The sequence below is a fragment of the Verticillium dahliae genome, genomic scaffold, assembly GCF_000150675.1.
Source record: "Verticillium dahliae VdLs.17 supercont1.14 genomic scaffold, whole genome shotgun sequence".
In the NCBI taxonomy this organism is placed as follows: Eukaryota; Fungi; Ascomycota; class Sordariomycetes; order Glomerellales; family Plectosphaerellaceae; genus Verticillium; species Verticillium dahliae.
Window position 1 is genome coordinate 293,128 of NW_009276945.1, and position 25,686 is coordinate 318,813.

Sequence of the window (25,686 nt, forward strand, 5' to 3'; positions counted from 1 at the left end):
CTGGCTCACAGTGCTCTCTTCCCTGCGTCGTGGGCCTGTCAGTGTGCGTGCGTGCGTGGGTGAGAGAGAGAGCAGGAGCCGTCAATAAAATGGCCAGTCGCCCTCCTCGGCTCTGCCTGCTTTTTCTCTTCTTCTCTTCTTTACAACTAAATTGGAGATGATGAGACCGCTTTCAAAACTCGCATACTGCTCGTTCCGCCTCACGGCCGGGAGCATGCTGACATGTCCCGGCACACCTCACCACCTTTGCAGGGACATTTCTGAAGCAATCTGATCCAATCCATGTTGTTCGTGCTTTCGTGGTCTCTTTTTGGCTACCTCCAACGCCCATTTACCCAACTCTTACCCAATCTTTGTCTCCCGAGCCTGGCCACCATTGCCCTCGCCCCCTCCCCTCCCTCCCATTTGTGCATCTGTTCCGCCGCGGCCCATGTCTGGCGCCGCTCCATTTTTGACTCAGTGCCCCGACTCGGTGCTCCTGAATCGGCTCGCCGCAATGAGAGAAGTGGGATGCTGTTGCTGTTGCTGCTGTTGCTGCTGCTGCTACTGCTGCGACCTTGTGCGCAACTGATAAGCTATTTTTGCGCACCCTTGTGATGGCACAATTTCCAAAGTGATGTGACAATGTTCGGCATGGCTCGCATCGTGAATGAAGAAAATAGTTCTCAAGCCACAATCCGATTTCACACCTGGTACCTGGCCCACGGTCAACGTACCCAAAGGTCGGGCCCTATCACCTGCGCCATGACACGATTTTGTAACACCGAGGCACACACACATTATTGGAAACCATCACTCATCCACTCCCCCTTGTTCGGTGTTCCTGATAACTGGTGTCTAGGGTATCGGGTTCGTGGAGCCTTGGCATTTTTACAGACATGCAAAAGAAGTGCAGACCGAGCCAAGTAAGAGTGTCATGTCTTTTCATTTGCATGTCGACGCATTCCATTTTTTCAATGCTACATGCCAAAGCCCTGCTCGTCACCGCGACGGCCAAGTAGGACGCAAAAAAAAGAATGACCCAACCCGATGACTCCGAATGTAGCCTCCTCAGGACCGTGATCGAGATGCAGTCGTCTTCATTTATTTGGTCTCCTCCTCGTCGTCGCCCATGAGAGCGTTGCGCTTGGCAGTCTGCCTCTCCAACTTGCGCTCGCGGGCGGCCTTGGTCTTCGCGCGCTTGGCGTCCATCTCCTCCTTGAGGGCGGTCTCGCGGGCCTTCTCGGCCTTGGCACGGTGGATCTGTGCGAGCCGTGTCAGTCATCCGCTGTCCCATCTCGGATCGGTTGCTCCACGAAATACGTACGTGCTCGACAAGGGCGCGCTTGTGCTTGAAGGTGTTACCCTTGCTCAGGTGGTAGAGCTCGTGGTACAGGTGCTTGTCAATCTTGCCGTTGTTGCGGTACTTGACCAGGAGACGGCGGAGGACGCGGAGGCGGCGCATCCAGAGGACCTGGCTATTTCGGGGGTCAGAACCGACGTCCCTCTCGTGGCGTCTGACGACTTGTTCAGGGAGAGCACGAACCTGGGCATACGGGCGTCGGCGGTACCCTTCCTCTTACCGAAGCCACGGTGACGACCGATGCGACGGGCAAGGTTGAGCTCACGGGCGCGAGACCTGGAGTGCATGGTGACGGGCTTGCGGATGATGAGGCCATCGGAAACGAGCTTGCGGATTGACTGGCGGGAGTTGGCGTTGCTGATCTCGCTGACCTCGTTGGGGTCGAGCCAGATCTTGCGCTCACCGCAGCCGATGACCGACGCGGCCAGGCGCTTCTGAGTGCGGAGGTTGACCCTGTGTGCCACCGAACATTAGTATCAAGTCGTAGTTACGAATTTTTGTTCCCCTCTTCTTTTCCATATTGAGTCGCGGCCGGTGGAGTGGTGTGCTGGGAGAATTGAACGTCGTCGATCTTGGTTATGGGTGAGTAAAAATTGTCGTGGAAGTTGCTGGCTCCTTTCGTGTCGTCAAACTGGCCCCTCGCGGTGCCTTCTTGCACAGGGTCGAATCGTTGGCAGGTGTCGAAAATACATCTCGATCGAATCTCCCAGCATCGCACCCGTACCGCTGCTCAATCTCTCAATGAATCTCTCGTAGCCAACTTACATCTTGAATGCTGTCCTGGCGGATGGTCGTGCCCGGGTTAGTTGGTCGTTGAGAAAAGCTGAAGAGGGGAACGGAGGCGGGTGTCGAGTTCAGTTCAGATTTTCGAGACGTGCTTGTGGGTTGGGTGGAGCCCAGCCCGGGCGTGGCGGACGATTCGTCCCACTAAGCGAGGGCTCCTGCCGGATGATTCATGATGATAGTCACGTGATGAAGCCCATCAATTCGATTTGAAGGTCGTGTACCTGTTTAATGCATACCGAAGTCATCATCCCGTATCGATGCAGTTACATCAAGTACCTGAGATGGTAGGTCCCTGTTGAGTCCATTCTGCCGTGGGCCCTTCTCGCCTTCACTGTACTCGCTCATTTATCAGCCAACAGATCAGAGCAGCAAGTGACGCCAGAATCATTCACCAGGATACGATCACCTCCCCCGTCACGGATGCGTCCACGAGAAACAGCTGTTCCTTGTATTCTAATTTCTTTTTGTAATCAAATCGCAGGTGGCACCTATTTGCCGAAAATGTCCTCTCCCACATCTACCTTGCCCACGCTCCAAATCTCCTTTTCGTCTTCAACCTCATCATTGGACAATCCCAGTCCGCCCTGGCCGCCCTCCGCCTCTCTTCTCTCACGCACCTGAGCTCCTAGCCGGAGAGCCACACGCTTGAAGTAGTCCTGCATGCTCCTCTTTGCATTCGGCGCAAGACCAGCATTATCCACATACTTGTCAAATACCTTGCTTTCCTCGTCCGCCACGTTGAACAGACTGACGAAAGCAGCTTCCGCCGCCAGCTTAACGGGGATCACAGGGTCCCTCACGCTCGCAAACACAGGCGTGGCGAGCAGAGGCGTGTGCGGGCGTACCATGTCCATGTCAACGCGGCTCAAGGTGCGTGCAACCACCAGAGCCAGACGGCGGGAGTCGGTTGGCTGGCCAGGCTGGATGATGCCTGCCAGTGTCTCAAATATCTTCTTGTTGGCTTCAAACGTCTTGGGCGATTCCGAAAGCAAGTACTTGCCCGTGGCAAGGATGAAGTTGTCGGCGATGAAAGGCTGCCGATATAATTAGTGGGGTGCAAAAAGGCATCGTGTGCTTGTTTTCACTTACAGTCTTATTTGTCATACCGTGGCAGAGAACCTCAGGGAGGTCGTCGGCCAGCGGCCCGCCGAGCAAGCTTTCTGGTGACTCCACCAGCACCGCGTTCAGTGCCAGAACGGAGGACTTGCTGATTTGGTTTGTGATGACACGGTTTCTCAGAAGACCATGCGCGGCATCCTCGGGAACGTTCTTAATCAGGGCTCCCAGAAGCTTGGCGCTCGTGATGGTCATTGCAGAGTCCTTTTCGTCGCCTTCCGTATCAATGAGGCCCAGCACCGCGGCACGCGACGATTCGCCCATGTTCGCGCCGGCCTTGCTGATAACCTCGTACAAAGCGCTCAGCATGGCAGTCTTGACACCCGCATCAGATGTTTTCGATCCCGTTACAAGCTCGGCGATGAGGGGATCGATGCGAGGAGTATACTTGATCAGAGTCCCCAGAGCCTTGGCAGCGCGAGCTCGCAAGAGTTCACTGGTCGTGTCAGCCAGCGACTTGGCGAATGTGCGCTGAAGTTGAGGCAAGAAGGGCTTCAGCGCAATCGGCATCTTCTCCAACAGGTTGTTGAGAGTTAGGAGAATAGCAGCCTTGACTTCGGTGGACCTTTCAGACACCACACGAATGAGGGGTCCAGTAATCTGGGTGACGAACGGCTTGAGCGCCGTCTCACTGGCACGGTCTACAATGTCGGAAATAGCTAGAGCAGCTTGTGTGCGTTGCTCTGCTGTGCCATTCATCAGACCCTGCAAGAATATAGGCAGAACAGCATTGATGCCCTTTGGTAGCTCGAAGCCCTTCAAGCTTGCGCCAGGGACACCAACATGCTGCAAGGCCTGGCGTGTTGAGAACACGAGCGCCTCCATTTCCTCCTTCTTGAGCTTTCGCGTGAACTCGTTGAGTGCAGCCCACGAAGCCTTAACAACATCGATATCTCCATCGTCAAACGAGACAAGCAACGACCTGATAATATCTTGGTTGTATCGTGAATAATCGACCTCGCCAGCAGCAAAGAATTTGGCGAGATGATTTGCCGTCGCCTGGCGTCGCCGATGGTCTTCGTGTTTGGTGAGTTGCAGAAGCACATTCATCACCGTGTTCAATCCGTCATACTCGTCAATCGACAGAATGACAGTGTCGAAGGATGTCTCCAGATCAGCGCGTAGGTCATCCTCCTTGCAATTGACAATGTTATCCATAAGAGAGTTGATGATATTGGGCAGGCGCCTGTTCATGGCGGCACCAGCAACTCGGGACAGCGAGGCGAGCGCCTTGGCATCGAAAGCAGTAATGGGCGGTGTGATGAGTGTGGGGATTAAGTTGGGTAAGATGATGTTGGATCGCGTCGTCTCTGTCAGAAGAGTCAAGAGAGCAGACAGAGCATTGTCGGCCTCGTCTTCTGAGCGCAGAAGGTTGAGGAGGTAAGGAAGAACTTGGTCCACGGCCTTCTTACCCAGGATCTGCTGTAGAGAGTCGAAGGCCTCGGCAGCGGCTTCTCTGACCTCGGGGTCAGAGTCAGTGAGTGCTGTTCGGACGACCGAGATGAGAGTCTTTTCATGATCCTCCAAAGCCTCCTCGGATGCAGACGAGATGAGCTCCTTGAGAGCCAGACAGATGCCCTGCTTAGAGTCCGAGTCCGTCGAGGTCTGAAGTCCTTCTTCGAGAGTAGGCAGGAGCGTAGACAACACACCATCTCCGGCCTTGCGAATAAGCTCGCCAAGGGCGTTGCTTGCAATAACCTTGTGCTCCATGTTGGAGCTACCCAGGCGACGGATGATGAGTTGCGTGAGAGTCGGCACAAGTTCCTTGAGGGTGCGGGGGCTCGAGACAAGCGCCTTCCAGACACCAATGGCAGCAGAGCGAACGGCGTTGGCAGTATCGCAGCGGCAGACGTAGAGTGCAGAGAGAATCTTGTTGCGCTTCTCCTCGCCGAGCACTTCACGCAGAGAGGCGCCGGCTTCTCTGGCCATCTCCTCCTCCTCCTCGCCAGGTTCAGCGTTACCAGTGATGCCGGTGAGGTTGAATAGAAGGTCACCGACAAGTTCCACGGAGCTCAGACGGATACGGTAGCTGTCGTCAGCCAATCCGCGCTCGAGTTCAGGGAGCAAGAGGTCCACGGCCCTCATGGCAAAGTTCTTGACAAGCAAGCGGCCAGCGCGAAGCGCCGTCTCACGGATAGACTCAACATCATCGGCAAGACCAGCCAAGATGGGCGGGATGATACGCCCGAGATAGCTGGCGAAGCTGTTTCCGAAACATACGGGCAAGAAGATGAACAGAGACATGAAACCCTCACGAACGGCTGCCTTGGACGACTCCACGTTCTGGAGAATCGTGGGAAGCGTTTCCTCGAGCCTTGTCGTTCCAAGACCGGCAAGAACCTCGCTGAGAGCTTGCGCCGATCCCAGACGGTCGCCGGCTCCGGTGTCGGCCTTGAGGGTTTGCATGAGGCCTGGAATGAGGTCTGGCAGTGCCTCTTCGCCCAGCTTTTCCATCAGAGAACCCAGTGCCCTTGATGCCGTCGCACGCGTCGTCGGTACTGGATCCACGATAGCAAGCTTGAGGCCAGCAACTAAGATGGGCAGGTGAGAGATGAGGTCCTTCCGCTCGGTCAAGTGAGCCAGACTGCCAATGACCTGAGCAGCCTTGCGCTTGGTGTTTGACCTCTCGCCAAGACCTCGTTGAAGGATCCTTGTTACCAAAGCCAAGGATGGGGCGTCGAGGTAGTGAACGAACTGAACCTTGATCAGAGCATCGAGAGCGTCGTCTGTGTACTTGGTGGGGTCACTGAGGGCCTTCAGGAGGATGTCAACCAAGCCCTTGACCTCGGGGTTACTGATGACTTCGCCGAACCGCTTCAGACTCTTGTTTGCCCCCGATCTGACCTCCTTGTGACTGTCGTTAAGGACTGCGGTTAGGGGAGGGATGATATCGGGCAGGCTCAGAGCCAGTTGCTGGGGATCCAGATAGGCCATGGCACCGAGAAGGTCGCAAGCACCCTTCTTACTACGCCATTGCTGGTCGTCCAGACCACGGAGCAGCGTCGGAAGGATTTGCTTGACGCCATAGGAACTCAGCTTAGCAAAGCAAGCTTTGGCTGCAGCAAGACAAGCATCGCGGACATCTGCATTGCTGTCGCCGAAACCTGTCAGCAATTCAGGCACAATCTGAATCACATAAGGCTCAAAGATCCGGCCAAGCAGTGATGACAGAAGCTCCAACGCCATGAGGCCAGCTTCGCGTTGACTGGCTTCTTTCTTATTCTCAATTGCACCCTTGAGCGTGGTCATGATGCGATGATCCTTCAGGGTGGAGATGCCGCAACCCTGCACGAGACCAGCAAGTCCGTATGCAGCGCCTCGCTGCTCAGAATACTTTTTCGACGTAAGAAGCACGCCTAGGACCTGTTGAAAATATTTGGGAGTCTGGTCCCGGCATGCCTGAACCAGAGGGGGGAGACATTCGGCAATGGCGTATTGCACAGTCTCCGACGGCGTGCTTAAAGTGGCCAGCAGCCGCTCAACCACAATCGGGAGTTTGGCATCTCCCTTCTTAAGATGCTTCGCCAGCGCGCCGTACATGATAATGACGGCCTCACTGACGCGATCAGCGGCCTCAGTGCTCTTGTCCGGGCCTTCCAGGGTCTTCTCGAAAGCGGCCATCAGCCGGTCTATCATGCTCTTTCCGTGATAATCGATAGCGCCAATGGCGGCTTCCAACATCTCACTTCGAACTGCAGCGTTCTGGTCTCCCAGGGGCCCCTTCTGGATAAGGAAGTCGAAGAAGGGGTCTAGCTGTTGCTTCTTCATATGGGGACCCAGCTCCTTGAAGGCTGAACCAATGCCATGACGACCCTCCCAAGGGTCGGCAAGGTCAAGCTTCTTTGGCATGCCGTACTGATCGAGCTCCTGCTGGCGAGGCTTAGCAAGTTCGGCATATGTCTCTTCGAGCTTTTCAATCAGCGGTTCAATGACCTGCGGATGCACACTGCTAGCTTCGGCTAGTGATCGAGCTGCAGCGCGTCGCAGTTGACCATCCTTGCTAGACAGGTAGGGCAACATTTCGAAAGCTAGCTTCTCCGACACCTCGAAGCCTTCCGTCCAAATCTCTCTGCCAAGCTCGGCGTTCTCTTCAACGTCATCATGGCAAGCAAGCCAGATCTCTGTCGAAAAGGCAGCTTCGCTCATATCAACCTCAGCGCTGATAGACTGGAGAACGGTGGATCTCACAGAAACCTGTGGAACCAAGGAGCCACGAGCAAGTACTCCGATCTCTTCTGAAGCGATGTTCGGAGCTATACAGCGACAAGCGTCGGCGAAGCAATCCTTGATGATCTTAAAGTGTTGAGTGTACTGCTGCATTGCAGTGACCAAGACGGATAGCACTTGGCCTCGCGGTGTTGTCTGATCTTCGCAAACGTTTGTGTGGAAGCTAAGGAATTCAATTGCAAGGACAAGCTGGGTATCGCGATCATCAGGCGTCGACCCAAGACCACCACTCTCGAGAATGAAAAAGATGAGAGGGAGAGTGTAGGTAAGAGAGATGGCATCGAAAGGGCGCTGCTCGCCAGAAAATCGAAGACGATATAACACTCGTGTTACGAGCTCTTCGACCGGCTCTTGCATCTGGCTCTCGGGCAGGGATGTTACGCCCCGTGCACGAAGTGTAGCTACACCAACAAAAGGCCTGAAAGGACCCAATCTGCTCGATATCTTCTCAGAGCAGGCGAGATAAGCAGTAGATGCGGCTTCGCCGGTTAGCATGCTGGCTCCAGCGTCGATCACGCCGAGCAAGGCAGTAATTACGGGGCCCATCCACAAGGCTGCCTCTGTGGGAGGGCCTAAGGCAAGGCTCTGAATGATACCAATGCCCCTGAACAGCCTGGCTTCAAGCAGACGTATAGAGTGCCGGATGGCAGATTCTTTCTTCAGTTGAGCGTTGACGCGTGCCGTTTCCTCGGCAGTAAGCTTCTTCTGCTGCCCCTTTTTCTGTGCCAGCGACGAGCGAAGTTCAGCCTCCCATTTGAGAATATCGTAGTCCTTGTTGTTCTTGTCCGGGACGGCGTCTTGTGCCTTTTTGGCCAGCACGTCAACGAATGCTGTGCCCTCTGGTGTTCTGTAAATCGCAGCCTCCAAAGGTCCAATCTTCTTCAACTCCTCTACCTCAAGGTCCTGCTCAATGAGTTCAACAATGCGAGGCGTCATTGTCTCGGGTGCAACGAAGGCGAGCTCGGCGGCGGCGTTGCACGCAGCCTTTTTGACCAACGCGGAACTTTGTTCGGCGCCCGATTTGTTGCGGATTTCGTCGAGTAGATCGGCTTCGTACCGACGAGCCAGGTCACCAGGATCCTTCTCTACACGCAGACAGAGATCGATCCAGTTCGATCTTGGCAGAAGCTCTGGCCGTGCGAGCACAAACAGAGCGCAAAGCTGGCGCTCTAGATGCTGCTCTTCAGGGACTATTTCCCGCTCTTGCCAGTCTTTCGGAGACAGGCAAATAGCCCTGACCACGAGGTGAAGGCTGTTCCGCTCTGTTCGAGCTAACACAGCCGCAGTATCCTTTTCACCCGCATCTAACGCCTCGAGCCAGTGCCAGATGGCACCCACGATTGCTGTGGAAATCAACGCTGGTTGCGCGGCGTACAGGCTTGATAGGCTATCAAGGGCCAATTGTCGAATCTTGGGCGTGACAGCCGAGGCACATATCAGGTAGAGAAAGGCTTCTGACCAAGCAGTTTTGACATCGCTAGGGGTAGCCACGGTGAGGCCAGATGCGGCTGATGCAAGAGCGCGGGACATCCAAGTGAGCTCGTCCTCTGTAGCGATTTTGCCATAGACGCGAGGGTTGAGTAGGAAGGAAGGTTTCGGATCCAAAGTCACGGCCTGCTTGAGGATCGATGCTCTCGCGGTAGGCAGCTTGACGGCTCCAAAAAGCTTGCTACCAGAGGCAGAGCACAGAAGAGCCACGACGACGTAAGCGCCAATGGTGGCATTGTTTTGGGCAGCCAATTGTGGGTTCGCAACAACCTCATTGTGTGCATCCACGAGCTTAGGTAAGATGCCTTCGGCGAACTTGAGGGTGGACGACGATGTTGACTGGACTTTGGTTACGTCTCCAATGACCTCTCCAGCGCGAAGGATCCAGATCCTCCGAAGAGCAGGTTTCTTGTCTGCCGCACCCTTCATAAAGGCGTCAAGGACGGGCTTGGGCACGTCGAGATCCGACTGTAGAAGATGTGAGGTTGATCTGGCCAACGCCGCAGTCTCTGCTGCTACAGCTGCCTCGTTTCCTTCCTTCGCAGTCACCGTGGCGAGGGCCGTGGCGATCTTCTCAGCAACCGCATCAGATTGCGGGAGGGCCAATAGCATCTCGCAGTGTAAAATCCTGTGATCTGCAGACGCCAACTTTCCCCCCTTCAAAGGAGTAACGACCTCATCACAGGCCTTTTCCAAGGCCTTGCCATCGTGGCTCCTGGATGCGATAAGGTCGAAGGCGGCGACAGTGCTTGACCTGATGGCAGGGTTGCTGGATTTGACATTGGCCAAGATAGGCTTAAGCAAACGCTCGCTTAGGATTTGTGAGAGATCATGGGAAGGTGGGAGAGAGCGGACGAGAGGAGCCAGAACCTCCCAAACAATCTCAGGGGCTCTCAGCAGACCCTTCTCGACAGTTGGGATGACGTCTTTGGTGAGCTCGTCCAGTGTGACAAAATCGGAGAAGAAGTCACGCAAACCAGCAGCGACATGATCAGGCACGGCGACACGAGAGCCCACAACCTCTCTAGTGTAGAAGGCGAAGTAGGACGCCTTCAGGGTCTCCAAGACTGCGCCAGCGTCAGGCTTGCGAGAGGCGACCCCAGCGATGACACCGAGAAGGACGGCGTTCTTGGCGGTAGGCTGCGCAGCCTTGGCCGTGAGAAGTTCGACAGCCTCCTTCACGGTCTTCTCCAAGTCGGCGGTAGGGGCGAGCAACTTTCGCAAACCTCTCCGGGTCACGACAATGGCGGCGCGGGCCACAGTTCCTCGTCCTGCGGGTTGCTGGCATTTTTCGAGTGAGTCGGCATTGGCGAGCAGTATTTGAGGAGCAACCTGGGGCCAAGACGGCGTGCCTGACAGTTCCTGCATGAAGATGCTGCACCATTCGACCAGCACGAAAGCGCTGGTTATGGCAATGCCAGGCTTGACAGATTCGGCCCGCAGGATGGAGGCAAGTTTGGCTAGCAATTCGGGTTCCAGGCCGCTAGCCAGCAGGGCAGACAGGCATTTTTGCGCACCGAGACGGGACTGGCGGTCGACGTAAAAGGCATGTGTCCAGAACAGGAGCTGAAGAAGCTTGGGAACGAGGGGCAGGTCGAACTCTGCGAGGCACAGGTCAGGTCGAGGCTACGGAATCGCAACGAGGTCGATCGGTGGGCATTGTGGCAGGACGTACTCTTTTGGGTTATGCGTTCTTGTAGTGCGCGCAGCTGATCGACTCTGACTCTGGTGGAAGAGGAGGTCAGAGCTCCTTTGAGAGCCGCGAAGTCGACATTGGCAGAGCCAGAATCTGCGCCGTTGGCGACAGGCTCGGCTTCGACTTCGTTCATTGCGACGGCGTGTGAGATGGGACACAAGAGACGTCGGTCATCTGTGGCCGGCGCTTCAGTTGTCCTGTTGCGCCAGGGACAGAGACGCAGGCGGTTGGTAGGGTTTGAGGTGAGTTCGGTAGGGGCGTGCTTGCTGGTGGGATACTGGCAGAAGTCGAGTGTTTGAAATTCCAGCGATTATCGAAACCACTGCACACAAATGGAGCGAGTACACCTCGCACCCAAGCCTACCTTATTATTGCTACAAACTGCCTGGCCTAGGCATTTTAGGATTGGCTTGCCAGGGCGGAAATGGTGGGGTACAGCTTCGGCCAGCTGAAAGGAGCAGGCGGTCAGGATCTGGGACTTCGTTGGGAGTGCCCGCGTTATACCTAGGTAGGTACTGTACGGAAGGGCAGGTCAAGCCTGCCACCTAGGAAGGCTTGCAACTGCCTCGAGACCAAAATCCAAGCACCCTTCCACATCCTCCAGGTACCTATCCAAACTATCGTCCCATGTGTAGTGAGGTAGGTACATAGGTACATGGTCCAACACGCAAACTTGGGGTTCTTGTTCTTGCACACCAAATGAATTCGGTTCCCACAAGGGACTCAAACAAGCCGCACATAACTGGCTTCGAGACCATCTGTGCTCCCATGACAAGTCTTTTACGTTGAATTGATGCCCATAACACTAGCCTCAATTATGGGAGCTCGGGTTTGACAACGCATAGCATTTCCATCCCGTGGCAGTGGACGTCTTTATCATTGTAGCGTGCGTACCCAAGCAAGCCAAGTAGCGTCATGGATGCCCACATTTACTTACTGCTGCCCCACGTACCAACCCTCTTAGCGGGCTGTTGCGGGCAGGCAGGCTGGCAGGGAGGCACAAACGGGTAAGGGCAATCGGGCAACATCTCACTTCGCAGTCTCATCGTCAAGCAGAGCGAACCTGTACCAATTACGCACAACACGCGAGCCACCCCGTCCAGAATCTCAGCACTCTGTAGGGCCTGCCTCGCACTCATCCATCACGGAAAGAATCCTGCCGCAGGGTCTGCTGTCAGTCCCCTCGGCAGTTTCTCATCCTTCTTTGACGTCTGTTCTGAGGAATTTGGAACTCACATGATGGCCAACTTGTCCTGATGGAGATACTGTCCTAAGAATCAAGTTTTCATTGCAAAACACCCCCTCCTTGCTTATCTTTCTGTTCATCCCAGCTTTTTTCTTTCCGGTCTCAGACCGTAACTTCACCCTTCACTTGGGGCGTCAGCGGCGACAGTACCACCTGCAGCAGCAGCAGCAGCAGCAACAGCGAGCGTCGTTGCTTGACACATCCCAACTCTTGATCAAACTCGGACGACACATACGGACATCAACATCATGGCCAAGAAGAAGAAGCCCGCCAACAACCCCGCACGTGGTTTTGCGACGACATCCGTCGCCTCGAAACCTAGGCCCGAAGTCCTCGAAGGTGCTGAGATCGCCCCTGACGTTGCTTCCCAACCAAAGCATAACGCCAAGGGCGGTGCAGCTACAGCCTCGGGTGCCCAGACACCAGCTACAAACGCCGCAGGTGCTGCGGCCACCAGCGACTCTGCTGCCGAAAGCAAAGATCTGAGCCCAGAAGAGTTTGAGAGGCGACTTGAAGAGTCCGAGTTGCAGTTGATGGTAGAGAAGAATGCTGCAAAGACGAGGCGCGATGTCAACCGACAAAAGACTCGCCTGGAGACAGACCGTCGTCTGCTCAGAGGACAGGCAGAGACGATCAATGTACGCAAGTGGCTTCCCCAAGAGCTCATGGACCACATACTCGATCTCGTTCAGGCCGAGGGCCGTTTCGCCTCCTCGAACGTCTCTGCAGAGCACAGCACCAGCGGCAAGATGCCACCAGAAGAAGACATGGTCATTCGCCTTTGGGCACTGCAGCAGACACTTTCTTCCGTGGGCTTTCCCCAGGAACGCGTTCAGGCTGTCACACAGCACATTCTTGATATATCGCCCAATATCCCTGCCACAGCAAAGGACAGCATTTGGGGTCTTGAGGAAGCCATGGAGTGGCTTGCCCGAGAGTTGACGGCCGATGAGTTGCCTGATTACGAGGGTCGCGGCAAACCCAGCCTGAAGCCTACAGGTGGGCTCTGTCCTACCTGAACCCGGTGTATGTAGGATTGATTGCTGACCAGAATAGAAACGCCAGCCGACAGCCCGCTCACGTCAGGCACTACAACTCCGGGCTACTCCGAAGCTCCTTCCCGTCAAACCAAAGGAAAAAACGGAGGGCAAGCGCAGGCTCAAATATCTAGCAGAAAGGCTGCCATCACATGTGACAGCGATATAGAACCGGATGATTTAATTCCTGTATACATCGAAACCAAGTCAAAGCTCTTTTCAGCAGAACGGGCACAACAAGAGAGCAAACGATCGAAGCCATCCGTGCCCATAGATGAAGGAGTCATCCCGAGGCTGCAGGCGAAGCTGGAAAGGATCGAAAAGGATGTACTTTTCGACAGATATCCCGCTGAGCAGCAGTGGAAGGCTAAAAAGATGGCGCTGGAAAAAGAGCTCGCTGCAACGAGAAGACAGAAAGCCCAGGACGCAACCTCGGAGGCTACAGAGACAAGTCCCGAGCCAACTGAAGAGCCTCTCACCGGAGATGTCAATGATGAAGCTGAACGCATGGCCGCAGAGATCCTAGCCGAAGGTGCAGACGACGATGATGACAATGCACTGGCAGGTCTATTCGACAGCCTACCAACCAACGAAGTGGACGCGGACACTGGCAAAACGAATACAGTTGTCAATGGCCCCGACGGAGTCAAGGTCACTATTCGGTCATTCGGAACATGGACGGGCGTGAGCCCCATGAGGGCGTTGGAAGAAGCCTGCCGCGCCCGGGACTCATCCGTCAAACTCCAGTACCGTCTCATCTCGGAAGTACCATTTGCCAACCGCCACATGTTGAACATCAGTTGGAGCAAGACCCAGGCCATACCACCTGCATCCTCAGACGACACGGTGCATGTGTCTGCTTACGCCAAAGCCTTCACTTATAGCATGAGATCTGTAGCAGCTCCCGACAAGAAGCAGTCTGAAGCTTTCATTGCCACGTGGGCCCTATACCATATTTTTGGCCCCTCGCAAAAGGAAGAAAAGGTTGGACTACGTCTGCCTCCCGTCTGGAAAGAGCTCTGGACCGAGCTTGCCGAAGCACGCAAGAGCTCATTAGACGCCAAGGACCGAGAAGAAATCAAAATCCTTCGTGCCATGGTACGGCAGAGACAAGACCAAGAACTCGAGGACGGTGTGATACTCCCCTCTGCCTTTCGTGGACGCGGAGCGGCGCGAAACGCCGGGGAATTGACCGAGGGGGCCTCGGATCCAGCGAAAAGGAATCTCGGAGGGCCTGAATATTTCCAACAAATATGGGCCAAAAAGTCCAGTACACCTCGGTATCAAACTATGCTGCAATCTCGAATGCAGCTCCCTATGTGGCAGTTCCGTCAGCAAGTCGTGGATACAGTCGACCGCGAGCAAGTTGTCATCATCTGTGGTGAAACGGGTTGCGGTAAGAGCACGCAAGTTCCCTCGTTCCTGTTGGAGCATCAGCTGGCGCAAGGCAAGCCATGCAAAATATATTGTACCGAACCGCGCCGTATATCTGCGATATCGCTCGCACGCCGTGTGAGCGAGGAACTCGGAGAGGGCCGGGGTGATATTGGCACGCCAAGATCGCTCGTTGGCTATTCTATTCGCCTTGAAGCCAACACATCCAAGGAGACGAGGCTAGTGTTCGCCACGACGGGTATCGTTATGCGCATGCTTGAGGGCTCGAACGATCTTCGAGAAGTGACGCATTTGGTACTCGACGAGGTGCACGAAAGATCCATTGACAGCGACTTTCTTCTTATCGTGTTGAAAAAGCTCATGCTCCGACGAAAGGACTTGAAGGTAGTTCTCATGTCTGCTACGGTGGATGCCGAACGCTTTTCCAACTACCTCGGGAACGCCCCTGTTCTGACAGTTCCCGGTCGGACATTCCCTGTGCAAGTTCGCTACCTGGAAGATGCCATTGAACTCACAGGTTTCAGCACTGGTCAGGCGAATCAGGAGAAGATGGTTGATCTCGACGATGACGTGGAAACGGAAACGGAAGGTCCAAAGACGACTGTTGGGAGCGAATTGACCAAGTATTCTGCCAAGACAAGAAACACGCTGGCTCAGATGGACGAATATCGGATCGACTTCGACCTCATCGTCCAGCTCATTGCCAAGATCGCAGCCGATCCGTCGTACTCGCAATTCAGTAAGGCAATCTTGGTCTTCTTGCCAGGTATTGCAGAGATCAGGACAATCAACGACATGCTCCTTGGGGATCCTTCGTTCGCAAAAGACTGGCTCATATATCCTCTCCACTCCAGTATCGCAACAGAAGATCAGGAGGCTGCCTTCCTTGTCCCTCCGCCGGGCATCAGAAAGGTCGTCTTGGCTACAAACATCGCAGAGACAGGTATCACTATCCCGGACGTGACTTGCGTTATCGACACTGGGAAACATCGCGAGATGAGATTCGATGAGAGGCGGCAGCTCTCCCGTCTCATCGATACGTTCATCTCGCGCGCGAATGCGAAACAGCGAAGGGGCCGTGCCGGTCGTGTCCAAGAAGGCCTCTGTTTCCATATGTTCACCAACCATCGGCACGATGCGCTCCTCAGCGACCAACAGACCCCTGAGATGCTCCGCTTGTCCCTGCAGGACTTGGCGATTCGTGTCAAGATTTGCAAGATTGGAGGTATCGAAGAGACCCTGAGTGAGGCTCTGGATGCGCCTTCCGCAAAGAATATTCGACGTGCTGTCGACGCCTTGATCGATGTTCGAGCGCTAACCAATGCTGAAGAGCTAACGCCCCTGGGCCATCAACTCGCCAGGCTTCCTTTAGACGTGTTTCTTGGGAAACTCATTTTGTTGGGCACCGTGTTCAAGTGTCTGGATATGGCCATCACGGTTGCCGCTATATTGTCATCCAAATCCCCCTTCTCTGCTCCGTTCGGACAACGAGCGCAAGCTGACATGGTACGCATGGGCTTCCGACGTGGTGACTCCGATCTCTTGACTATTTACAATGCCTACCTGGCTTGGAGGCGAGTTTGTCAAACCACAAGTGCTTCTGGCGGAAAGGAGTTTCAGTTCTGCCGCAAGAACTTCCTCAGCCAACAGACACTTGCCAACATTGAGGACCTTAAGGGCCAGCTCATGGTCTCTCTTGTGGACTCGGGATTCTTGTCTTTGACCGATGACGAGCGACGCGCACTGAACCGTCTACGATACTCAAACAACTCACGCCGGCGTCATCAGCAGTTTTTTGAGATTCCACAGCGCGTCAACCTCAACAGTGAGAACGATGCAATCACTACAGCTGTCATTGCTTGGAGCTTCTACCCCAAACTCCTCGTGCGCGACACACCTGGTAGTCGTGGTCTGCGCAACGTGGGGAACAACCAGTCCATCAGCTTGCATCCCTCATCGGTCAATAAGGGTCACAACGAGATCAGGTGGCTGTCCTACTACCACATTATGCAGTCCAAGGCGTGAGTACCGCAGTCCCTCTAGACCATTTTTGCAGCAGCTGATTTTCTTTCCTTCAGTGTCTACCACGCGCACGAGACATCGGCAGCCGACGCCTTTGCTATCGCCCTGCTTTGTGGAGATGTCAAGGCGGACGTAAGTTGCTCCTCATCCACGCCTTTCTCGCGGCTGGCTGGCTTTATGTACTGTAGAGCAATCTGCTGACACCGACCCAGATGTTCGCGGGCGTCCTTGTCTTGGATGGGAATCGCGCAAGATTCGCGCTGCCGGACTGGAAGACAATGCTAGTGCTCAAGGTCCTGCGCACCCGGCTTAGGGAGGTGCTCACTCGCGCATTCAAACAGCCGGGCAAATTGCCTACGGCTCAACAGGAGCGCTGGCTCGAGGTGTGGCAGAAGATCTTCTCACAGGACGCCCACAAAGAAAACGGATCGACGGCGGTCACCAAGGCCTAGAACCTTTCTTCCGGGCGCAATGAAAGTAAAAAAGCAGATCCCCTGTAATTTGGCAATGAATGTAGCGATGCCGCAGCCCTGTGAAGTTTCTCGTATATACCCATGTTGGGTCTGAGTGATCGGCGTGTCAGTTGTGTCGCATATTAGCCGAAAGATCGAGATCAAGATGACAGATCACACGCGACACGTCAAATTGAGGTAAAGGCATAAGAATTGAAACTCGTTCTCGAGTTTCTTGGAAAGAGACCGGAAAAGTCCGGGCCTCTGGAAGGGAAGAGGGGCGTCAGCGTGTTCCCCCCTCCCCTCTCAGTGATGGATTCGAGTTATTGATACATGAAGGCAGCTTCCCCTCCCCCCCTTTCTGCCTGTTCTTTTCATCTCCTCCTCGGAGGTTGACAAGACCTCTTGACATGAAAAATTGTCCAACATGAAAAGAGGGATAAACGCCGTATTAGATGCTCACTATTCTTTCGTGGCCCTTTCACTCTTTCTTCTTGACGTCCTCATCTTCCTTTCCATTGGTCGTCGAGGAGATGCTGCCTCCGCCGAGGAACATGGCTTTAAACTCAGCGTTGCTCTTCATGGGCTTTGGCGGCGCGTCTCCCTTTTCCGTCGGCGGTGCAGACACAGCGGCGCCGTTCGCCTTGGCCGGCGCGGCTCCCTTGCTCGCCACGAACCCGAGGCCACGCTTTGCGCCGCCCTTGCCGAGGACAGGCCGTCTGACGGTCGACGGCGCGAACGAGGGCTTACTGCTACCCGCGGACGCCTTGGCGCCGTCCTTTTTGGCGCCGCCGCCACCATAGACAATCTTGTCCGTCCGCATCTCGCCCTTGGCGTGCCGAAGCTCGTCGACGGAACCGGTCCGGAGTTTCCGGCCGTCGAGAAGGTATCCGTCCAGCTGCAGCGCGGCGCGTCCCGCGCTCGCTGCGTCTTCAAACTCAATGCTCGCGCCGCCGTGGCTCGGCTGCAGAACGAGACCTGTAAAGCCGGCGATCTTGCCGACGATTTCCTTGACGCGTGCATCGTTTACCGTATCAGGAATGTCGAGCAGGGCAATGCTCCGCGCGGCGACTTCTTCCCGCGCTTGCGACTTTGATGAGTCGCCGTTCGCGTCTTCCATCGTCTCGTCACCCCCGTGGTCACGACTCGGCGCCGGTGAGGCCGAACTGCGCTCACCAGACACGGCGGCGGCGCGCTTGTAAATGACGGGCGTTGACAGTGCGACGGTCATGATCGAAGTGCGGAACTTGGTGCTGTTTAATTCCGCGACAGCCTTGTTGGCCTGCTCCTTGGACGCGAGCTCGATATAGGCAGTGCCGTAACCTTTACCTCCCTTGTTGCGCGGTATGCTCACTCGTTGAACGGGGCCGATCTTGGAGAAGACCTCTCTGAGTTCGTCTTCGGTGACGACTGGGTCCAGATTGGTGACGTGAAGCTCGCGACCCTCGTCTACTGCTCCGTCGCGCTTCTTGGCACGAGACGGGTCAGAGAACATGGCTGTCAGTTTATACTCGCCGTTCAAGAGCTTGCCGTGTTTCTGCGTGGCTTTTGTCGAGGCCTCCCGCGTCCTGAAGGTAACATAGCTGAAGCGTCGACGCACATTGCCCTTCAGGCTGGGCATGCGGACGCTGATGATGTCGCCACAGTCCTTGAACAGGTTGCGCAGGTAATCGGGGCCTGCCGTCGGAGGATAATTGGTGACAAAGACGGTCAGGTCGGTGCCGGGCTCGACTCCAATCTGAGCCTCGCCAAAGTACTTTCCATCGCGCAGCAGCGCCGACTGAGCCTCTTCGGGTGACCTGAATTCAATCACGACAACTTGGGACTCGCCATCCTTGTCGGCGACAGTCTGCAAGCTGTTGATGTGTCCGTAGTCTTTGAAGTATTGCCGGATCTTGGTCTGTGTGACGCTTGCTGGGATGTTGGTGACAAGGACAGATGTGTTTTCGCGGTCCCTTTTGAGACTCTGCTGCGTTGATGCAGAGTCGGCCTCGTTTCCATGATTTCGTTGACGCTTGTTGGATCCCTCACCCGGAAGCTCTTCCTCGTCTGCCTGCTCGTCTCCGCGCTTCCGCTTGGAGCCCGAAGGTGACTGATGATTCGCTTCCTCCGCGGCATGCGCTGCCTGTTGTTGCTGGAGCTGGGCGGCATAGAGCTCTGCCGCCTGAGCAGCCTCGAGCTCACGACGTCGGGCGGTCTCTTTTCGAAGCTCAGTCACGCTGTCGGTCGCGTTCCTCACGGTGCTGGGAAGCTCATAGTCGTTGCAGTGCTGGAGGTAAACATCCATGACCCTTTCGGGCCAGTCCAGCGTCTTACGCTTGACCGCACGACCCAGTACGGCTGTGGCTACGGAAGGAACCCGTAGGCCCACGGCAGCGGTAGAAGGCGTTGGGCTGCGGTCCTTTCCATTAGAGGCGAACACCATCATCTCCCATAGATAGTAGTTGAGCCAAAAGTCGTAGCTATCTGCGTAGAGCGACTTTTCCGCCAGCTTGTGCCACTGCGTCCTCGCGTCATCTGGCGAACGTTTCTTTTCCGTGAGATACTGGATGTAAATGCGTTCGAGGCGGAAGGCGGGATCGCCGCGGTACTCATCTCCGTAGCGGTTCTTGGCTTGGTCGACAAACTCGATGGCAGCCTGCAGGCCCATGTCGGCAATGTCGACGGCCTCGTCGGAGGCGTTTAGATCCATGGCAGTGCGCTTCAGGAAGCCACACCAGCCAGCGTACATGTCGAGGAGGGCGGTCATTCCATTCTTGTAGAGGTCGGGGTGGCTCGTAGCCTTGTGCTTGATCTGTTCAATATCATGGAAAGGAAGCCTAGCCTCCTCGGCGCTGAGGATGTAACGAGACCACAGCGCCCCCGACCACGGACAATGATCGACAGCGCGGCGAATGACGTCTAGCATGGCGTATGGGGATTGCGCAAAGGTCCCCGAGGTTGAGAGGAACCGAATGTACTCCATCCATACGTATTCATCGAATGTGAAGACGCCAGTCAGGGCGCGTGAGTAAAGACCGCGACACAGGTCGCCCGTCGTCTCCATGGTCTTGCTGCTCCTCTTGCTCTGCGAGATTTCCCAGTCTAGATATTCCTTCAGCAGGGTTTTGTACTCCTCATCGGCACCGTCGCGGGCGGCCTTGCGTAGCTTGGACTCGAAGATTTCGCGATCTTCGACGAGTTGCTTGGCTTCTTGAGACTTGGCCGTGACAGCCTGCATCGTGTCCTCCCAGGCGGATTTGTTATATGTGGAGAGGAAGGTGGAAAAGTCCTGCGCAGTCTGGTCGCGTGTGACGTGGGGTATTTGCAGACGGTCGGAGTAGAGGTGGGTGATACGCCTTACACCCTCGGCCGTCCTCGTGCGGTCGAGGAGGCCGCGCTCGAGGGAGATCCAGCGATCCCACAGCTCGTGGCTGTCGCTGATGCGGTACTGAATGGCTTCATAGCCTTGTTGCCAGAGGCTGAGGGCGGCATTCAGAGAAAAGATGTCGCGACTCATGTGCTGCTCCTCCTCGGACCAGCCGGTTTCGCCGGACTGACAGTCGACATAGAGCGACCAAAAGTGATCGCAATAGGCGCGCCAGATTTTGAGGCTGCTGGGTTCGGCATCGACGGCGAGCTTGAAGAGCTCGATGACGTGAACGTGTTTTTCGAGGTCATTCGCCTGACGGCTATGCTCGGCGACGTAGTCCACCCAGCGGTCTTCGCCGACGGGGAGGGGCGGCGCCATGCTGACGGTTGTGTCGCGCCGACAAGGGGCGGAGCATGGATGGAACGCAGGCGTCGAAGCACGCTGTCGCGAGAAGAGGTTGCGGTTCGATCGAGGCACAGCGTCTTAGGTAGTCGAGTCAAGCCAGAGCTGGGATGCTCAAGTCGCAGGTCCGGTTGTCGAGGTTAGCGTACGAGAGAGAACACGCCAGGATTTGGAGGGCGAAATGTCCAGCGGAAAGAGATGGTTGGAGGGTCCCGATTCGCGACTTGTCAAGAGATCCGTGTGTTGGGCGCTCGGAGGCTGTTGGGACGAGGCGCAAAACATAAAAAATGGCAAACCTGGTGCCTGATGAGGGTCGCGGGCAGGTCGGGTTGTCGGACAGCAACCAGAGAGAGAAATGGCCAGGGGAAAGAAGGACGGTTGACAGCGCAAGCCGATTGATTGGCAGGAAGTGGCAGGCTGACAAGGCTGGGTCGTGAGTGGTGAAGGGTTGAGCACCCAATGCCTGTGGATCAGGGGATGGTCTAGAGGCGGGCAGATTTTCCAACCCGTGTTTCTGAGGTGAGGTAGGTACAACTGTCTTGGTTTCTGATTGCCTGCCATGACCTGAAATCCCAGGTACCGGAGGCCTGCCTACCTGCCTACCTGGTACCTACATGTGCCTACCTAGGTAGGTACCTACATGTACCTACCTAGGTAAGGTACCTAGAGGCAACAGTGAGCAGGCACTGTCAGAAGGACCTCCCTCTGGTGGGTGGTTCCTTGGTGGGTCGGCCCTCTGTGCCGGCGCCGCCTGCTCTACATGTACTACAGTACCTCTCTGGAGGTGATGCCTCTAACCAGTCAGATCAACTGCTTGGGGGCAGTACCTTCCTTAGTCATCCACGCCAGCCGCGAAGGAGCAACCCATCTGAAGCCGCATGAATCGTCAGGTTCGACTCTCCATCGCCGACAAGAGGCCAAACATGACAGGAATGCCTAGTACGGCACAGAACATGACGCATCCCCTCTCTGATTCACAATCACCCCATCCCATCATGCCCGTCTCTGCCTTGAACGGCCCTTGAACCGCTGGGGGGCCCAGCTAACGCCGTGGGACTGCATTCGCTGTCCTTGACTGGCCGAGAAGCCCATTTGTCGCCATGGAGCCTGTCACTATGATGCTCTATGGTATCATCCAAGACGCTTCGACGAGCCAGCAGACCCGGAATGCGATCTACTAGATCATCTCGAACGCTGTGATGACTCTCAGCTCCAGATAGACGTGATGATACCTGTGATGTGCACCCTCGAGTTGAGCTTCATTCCACTGGTCATCGCTGAGAATACCGTGGCCTCCCGGAGCCAACTCCGTGGCACCGATGTCCCTGGATTGGAGCATCCAATGGTTCACCACCACTACATGCTCTCCCTTCTGCAGGTGCACCTAGCCCCCAGATAGCCTGCACGAAGACAGCTGAAGACCACGACGCGCCCCCGCATAAGTCCGCGTACCATGCGGTGATCAAGAAACGAGGGGGGGCCCGAAGCCCTGGTTTTGACCCCTTTCGTTCTCATTGCCGACAATCAGCTGCCACATTTCGTTGGTGTTGCCCCTTTCGTCTCCCTGAAACAGTCAATTGCCAAGGATGGCCACCATCGGTTTTCTTATGCTCGTCTTACGCTCGTCACAAGAACGACGATTCAGAGCCATGACTTGTCGAACGTGATGCGTGCGCTAAATTGTCCTGTAACGGGCGCGATGTACCAGTCAATCGACGTCAGGGAGCGCCCTCCCCCCCCCTTCTTGCGCTTCCCGGAGGCATGAACGATAAACGAAATGAGGTTGCCATGCAGCCGTGTTCCCGTCCGCTGTTACTAGAACTCCCGGCTCGGATTGATTAGATCAGGTTTGGCGCACTCCCAGACTGTTCAGGCTGCTGGGGGGCTTGGCCAGCCAGTGCCAGTCTGATCCGAGGGTCGACCCTGGCGCAGATCCCACGGTGTCCCTTGTAAGCTTCACCCTCACATCCCCCCCCCCTCTACTGCCGCCCTGCTCCTCAGGCATCGGAGAATCGTCTGGCGGTCGGACTTCGCATAGCCCTGGGTCTCTCGTGTCTGCCGACAAGAGGTGCGCTTGTCAACGAGCCGGTCAATGGTCGGGCTCCCATCATCAGACGATAAACGGTGCTCATTGTCGTGCCCATGCGCCACGGTATGCTCAGACCGCTTCTTGATCACACAAATGTCATTTCTTGGTCCGAACATGGCCAGAAAGCAGAGCACGCCGCACACAGCCTCCTCTGACTGCCTGGCACGGCATGTCCGCCCGTCAGAGATGCTCGCCAGGCCCGGGGCTGAAGGGGCCCTTGACCAGGCAAACCGTCAAACGTTTGATCGCCTGGACGGGACGATGATGTGGCTGGCTCGTATGGTCGGCTTGTCCGCCCTGGGACATACATCCCGCTGCATTCATCCGTTGCGCTGAAAAGGCTGTACCGCATCCACTTTTGCTGAGTGCGGATTCAACGAGCAGCGACCCCTCATCGCCGGCTGTCCGAATGACATGGCTTGACTTGACTGACGACGATCAGTGACGGGCTCGGTCTCGCTCGTCCCTTCCGTATTTCCTTCCACGGACGTCAGTCGAATGCCAGCCACGCCTTCTCCCCGCCCTCTTCCAAGTCACCAATTGCGCAGCGCCGGTTGTCCCTTCCCACCCCGTTCCCCCTCCCCCTTTGGTAGAGGTTGCCCTCGTCGACCAACCACTTGACCCTGGTTCGATCTGGATCTGAAGGAGCTAGTAACTAATCTGGCAGGAAGGCACATAAGGGTCCGGGGTAGGGACAGGGCACCAACACCAGGCAGGTAGGAGGTCTGCCAATTGCCTGGTATTAATTGCGCTGCCGATGTGCTACGTGATAGAAGCAAGAACTTAATGCGTGACAGTGGGCACTGGCCATGACAGCAGACGGAAGGGAGAGAACGTCTTGGGATCCTTCCAAATCGGTGTCCCCATTCCAAGCCTCCGCGCCTGACCGTCGACTAGGTATCATCCATGTTGTCCCACCCCTCTGTCGTCCGGGGCTCGTGCCATTGAAAAACCTCCCTGCCTCCCGCTTATCGACGCGGCCCTCATTCCATCCCTCGCCCAGCCCAGCCCGAGACTCAATTTTTCTTCGCATCGTGTCGGAATTCTTGAGAGGTCTTCAAGTTCTTCGTGCCCTCTTACCTTCTCTTCTTCGACGCTCGGTCCGTCTCCTTCTTCAAATACTTCTCTTTCGAGTGTGGCCTGCATCATACCTACGACGACTTACACCATCCGCGTGGCATACGCACATTTGCCTGGCCTAACCACCTACGTTGGGGCACACCAGTATATACGCCATATATTCCGAGTGACAAATCTTGTCGCGCCTGTCTAATCCAGACGTTTTCGGCCATTGAAGCTGGACTAAAGCATTCCGCTACCAAAGTTGTACAAATCACACTTTCATCTGCCGCTACCTCGTCCCGCAATACATCACGTAGAAGCGCGGTATAACCGGTCACTCGACTCTCAAATCTTTGACCAACGGAGCCAGATAATTTCCAACCGCTGTGCACCATGCACAAGTGTACAGCCGTGTAACAACTCCCGACACGCGCAACGCCGAAGAGCACCAACGTCTGCCCAGCGACTTAGTTGGAAGTTTATACGGAAACTCGGTTTCTGGCCTTACATTCAAGGGCAATTCCTTTCGATTCCCGCAATGCGTTCGCATACTGCTACGGTCCTTGCCGGCCTAGTGTTGCTGGCTGCTTTGGCCAGCGGACAAGATCTTGCGTCTTTGCCCCCCTGTGGTGTAAGTGACTCTTGGAGCCTGTTTCCTACGGGTCTACTCCCGCATCTTCCGAAATAAAATTACTGACGCAGTCTTACTGTAGCAAACTTGCGTCAATAGTGTGATTGCAAGTGGCCTATCTTGCGACTCGGGCGATACAAAATGTCTGTGCGCCAATGACAACTTCAAATTCGGCCTCAACGACTGCGGAAAGCAAGCCTGTGACGCGGCCGTCGCGCAACAACTTGTTGCGTATGCAGAGTCGCTCTGTGCCGGTAAGAATCGCCCAGGATGCAGCTCCAAATCTCAATGTTAACAGCATCCAGCAGCAACCCCTGGGCCGACGACAGCGGCTACTCCAGCTCCTGAGACCACGCCGTCTCCCCCACCTGAGCAACCATTGACATCGGCCACAGCCACGCCGTCGCCATCTCCAACCCCCGAGTCTGTCATCTCATCGACTACCACTCAACAGCAGTCGCCCACTCCGTCAACCGAAGAGCAAACTGTAGAAGGAGCAGCAACAACCTCTTCAGCGGCGACCTCAACGTCATCTGTCAGTAGTGCCTCTGCAATCACTGAGGCGCCGACGACGCTGGTACGTCTCAACGTTTCAACACCCATGTTGCTTCTCATGACTATGTACTGACCTGCTTTATAATAGGTGCAAAGTTTAACCCTCATTGTTGCCTCGCCCTCTGCTAAGACGGTGATTTCGGATTCGCCAACATCATCTTCAGAGCCGCCCGCTTTACCAACCAGCGCCAATGGAGATGATGAGAAATCAAGTAATGCTAGTGGTGTTGCAGACAATGAAAATGAAAGCACAGAGCCAGCAGCTGCAAGCGCTCTTTCGACCACAGCGAAGATTGGAATAGCCGTTGGTGCAGGTGTCGGAGGTCTCGGTATTCTGTTGGCTGTCTTCTTGATACTGCGACGACGACCAAGCAAGCGTGCGCTTCAGATTTCTGACCCAATGCCTGGCTCTGGACGAGACTATTCCGGTGGCATTCAATACATATCCGAGAAGAATCACTCGGAGCTCGAGATGAATTCGAGGAGGTATGAGGACATGGTTCCTCGTCAGACGCCACGTCATATGATTTAGCGACGAGCTTGTTACACGGCGATGGATGTTTACAATGTTTTCTTTGGTCGCCTCCCAGCATCCTCAAGCAAAAGATATCACAACCCGGCCTTGCCGTATGTACATGGGATGGCCGGTGTTGCAGTGTGGCGATGTGGTCTATATAGGCAGTACACGTTGTTAGCTATGATAATGAATTACGATACTGATTCCCCTCGAAATGTGTCTTCACGGGCAGGTGAAGGTGTTGAGCGATTGTGGGCGACTTTTATTCGCA

General features: G+C 55.5%; 6 protein-coding genes across 6 annotated transcripts in view; 2 read left to right on the forward strand and 4 right to left on the reverse strand.

Moving 5' to 3' along the window:
- Positions 1 to 955: 955 nt before the first annotated feature.
- Positions 956 to 2,141, reverse strand: VDAG_06690 (60S ribosomal protein L19). Its single transcript, XM_009659394.1, has 4 exons — positions 2,108 to 2,141; positions 1,526 to 1,795; positions 1,307 to 1,457; positions 956 to 1,242 (listed from the first exon to the last, which is right to left on the reverse strand). Coding segments are annotated over exons 1-4 (582 nt in total). The 5' UTR covers positions 2,110 to 2,141; the 3' UTR covers positions 956 to 1,083.
- Positions 2,142 to 2,616: 475 nt separating this feature from the next.
- VDAG_06691 (translational activator GCN1) lies at positions 2,617 to 10,788 on the reverse strand (the record flags this gene model as incomplete). The annotated part of the gene is made up of 3 exons (XM_009659395.1): positions 2,617 to 3,162; positions 3,218 to 10,560; positions 10,635 to 10,788. 3 exons carry the CDS (start codon positions 10,786 to 10,788, stop codon positions 2,617 to 2,619), a joined length of 8,043 nt encoding a protein of 2,680 aa, XP_009657690.1.
- Positions 10,789 to 12,149: 1,361 nt separating this feature from the next.
- On the forward strand, positions 12,150 to 16,807 carry VDAG_06692 (pre-mRNA-splicing factor ATP-dependent RNA helicase PRP22; the record flags this gene model as incomplete). Its single annotated transcript, XM_009659396.1, has 4 exons — positions 12,150 to 12,900; positions 12,958 to 16,354; positions 16,412 to 16,487; positions 16,568 to 16,807. 4 exons carry the CDS (start codon positions 12,150 to 12,152, stop codon positions 16,805 to 16,807), a joined length of 4,464 nt encoding a protein of 1,487 aa, XP_009657691.1.
- Positions 16,808 to 17,288: 481 nt separating this feature from the next.
- Positions 17,289 to 20,537, reverse strand: VDAG_06693 (uncharacterized protein; the record flags this gene model as incomplete). The annotated part of the gene is made up of 1 exon (XM_009659397.1): positions 17,289 to 20,537. One exon carries the CDS (start codon positions 20,535 to 20,537, stop codon positions 17,289 to 17,291), a length of 3,249 nt encoding a protein of 1,082 aa, XP_009657692.1.
- Positions 20,538 to 24,250: 3,713 nt separating this feature from the next.
- Positions 24,251 to 25,615, forward strand: VDAG_06694 (uncharacterized protein; the record flags this gene model as incomplete). Its single annotated transcript, XM_009659398.1, has 4 exons — positions 24,251 to 24,343; positions 24,426 to 24,597; positions 24,649 to 24,920; positions 24,987 to 25,615. 4 exons carry the CDS (start codon positions 24,251 to 24,253, stop codon positions 25,428 to 25,430), a joined length of 981 nt encoding a protein of 326 aa, XP_009657693.1. The 3' UTR covers positions 25,431 to 25,615.
- The window catches only part of VDAG_06695 (mitochondrial large ribosomal subunit protein), a gene marked incomplete at both ends in the record, with an annotated part of 1,484 nt that continues 1,404 nt past the window's right edge, over positions 25,607 to 25,686 (reverse strand). Inside the window, one exon of the mRNA XM_009659399.1 lies at positions 25,607 to 25,635. Within this exon, the coding sequence (XP_009657694.1) occupies positions 25,607 to 25,635 (29 nt within the window). The remainder of the gene's footprint in view (positions 25,636 to 25,686) is intronic.

Coding starts and splice junctions, on each gene's coding strand:
- VDAG_06690 (XM_009659394.1), bottom strand. Junction 1,458..1,525: donor GCCGACGCCCGTATGCCCAG/GTTCGTGCTCTC, acceptor CCCCCGAAATAG/CCAGGTCCTCTGGATGCGCC. Junction 1,243..1,306: donor AGCGCGCCCTTGTCGAGCAC/GTACGTATTTCG, acceptor CGGCTCGCACAG/ATCCACCGTGCCAAGGCCGA.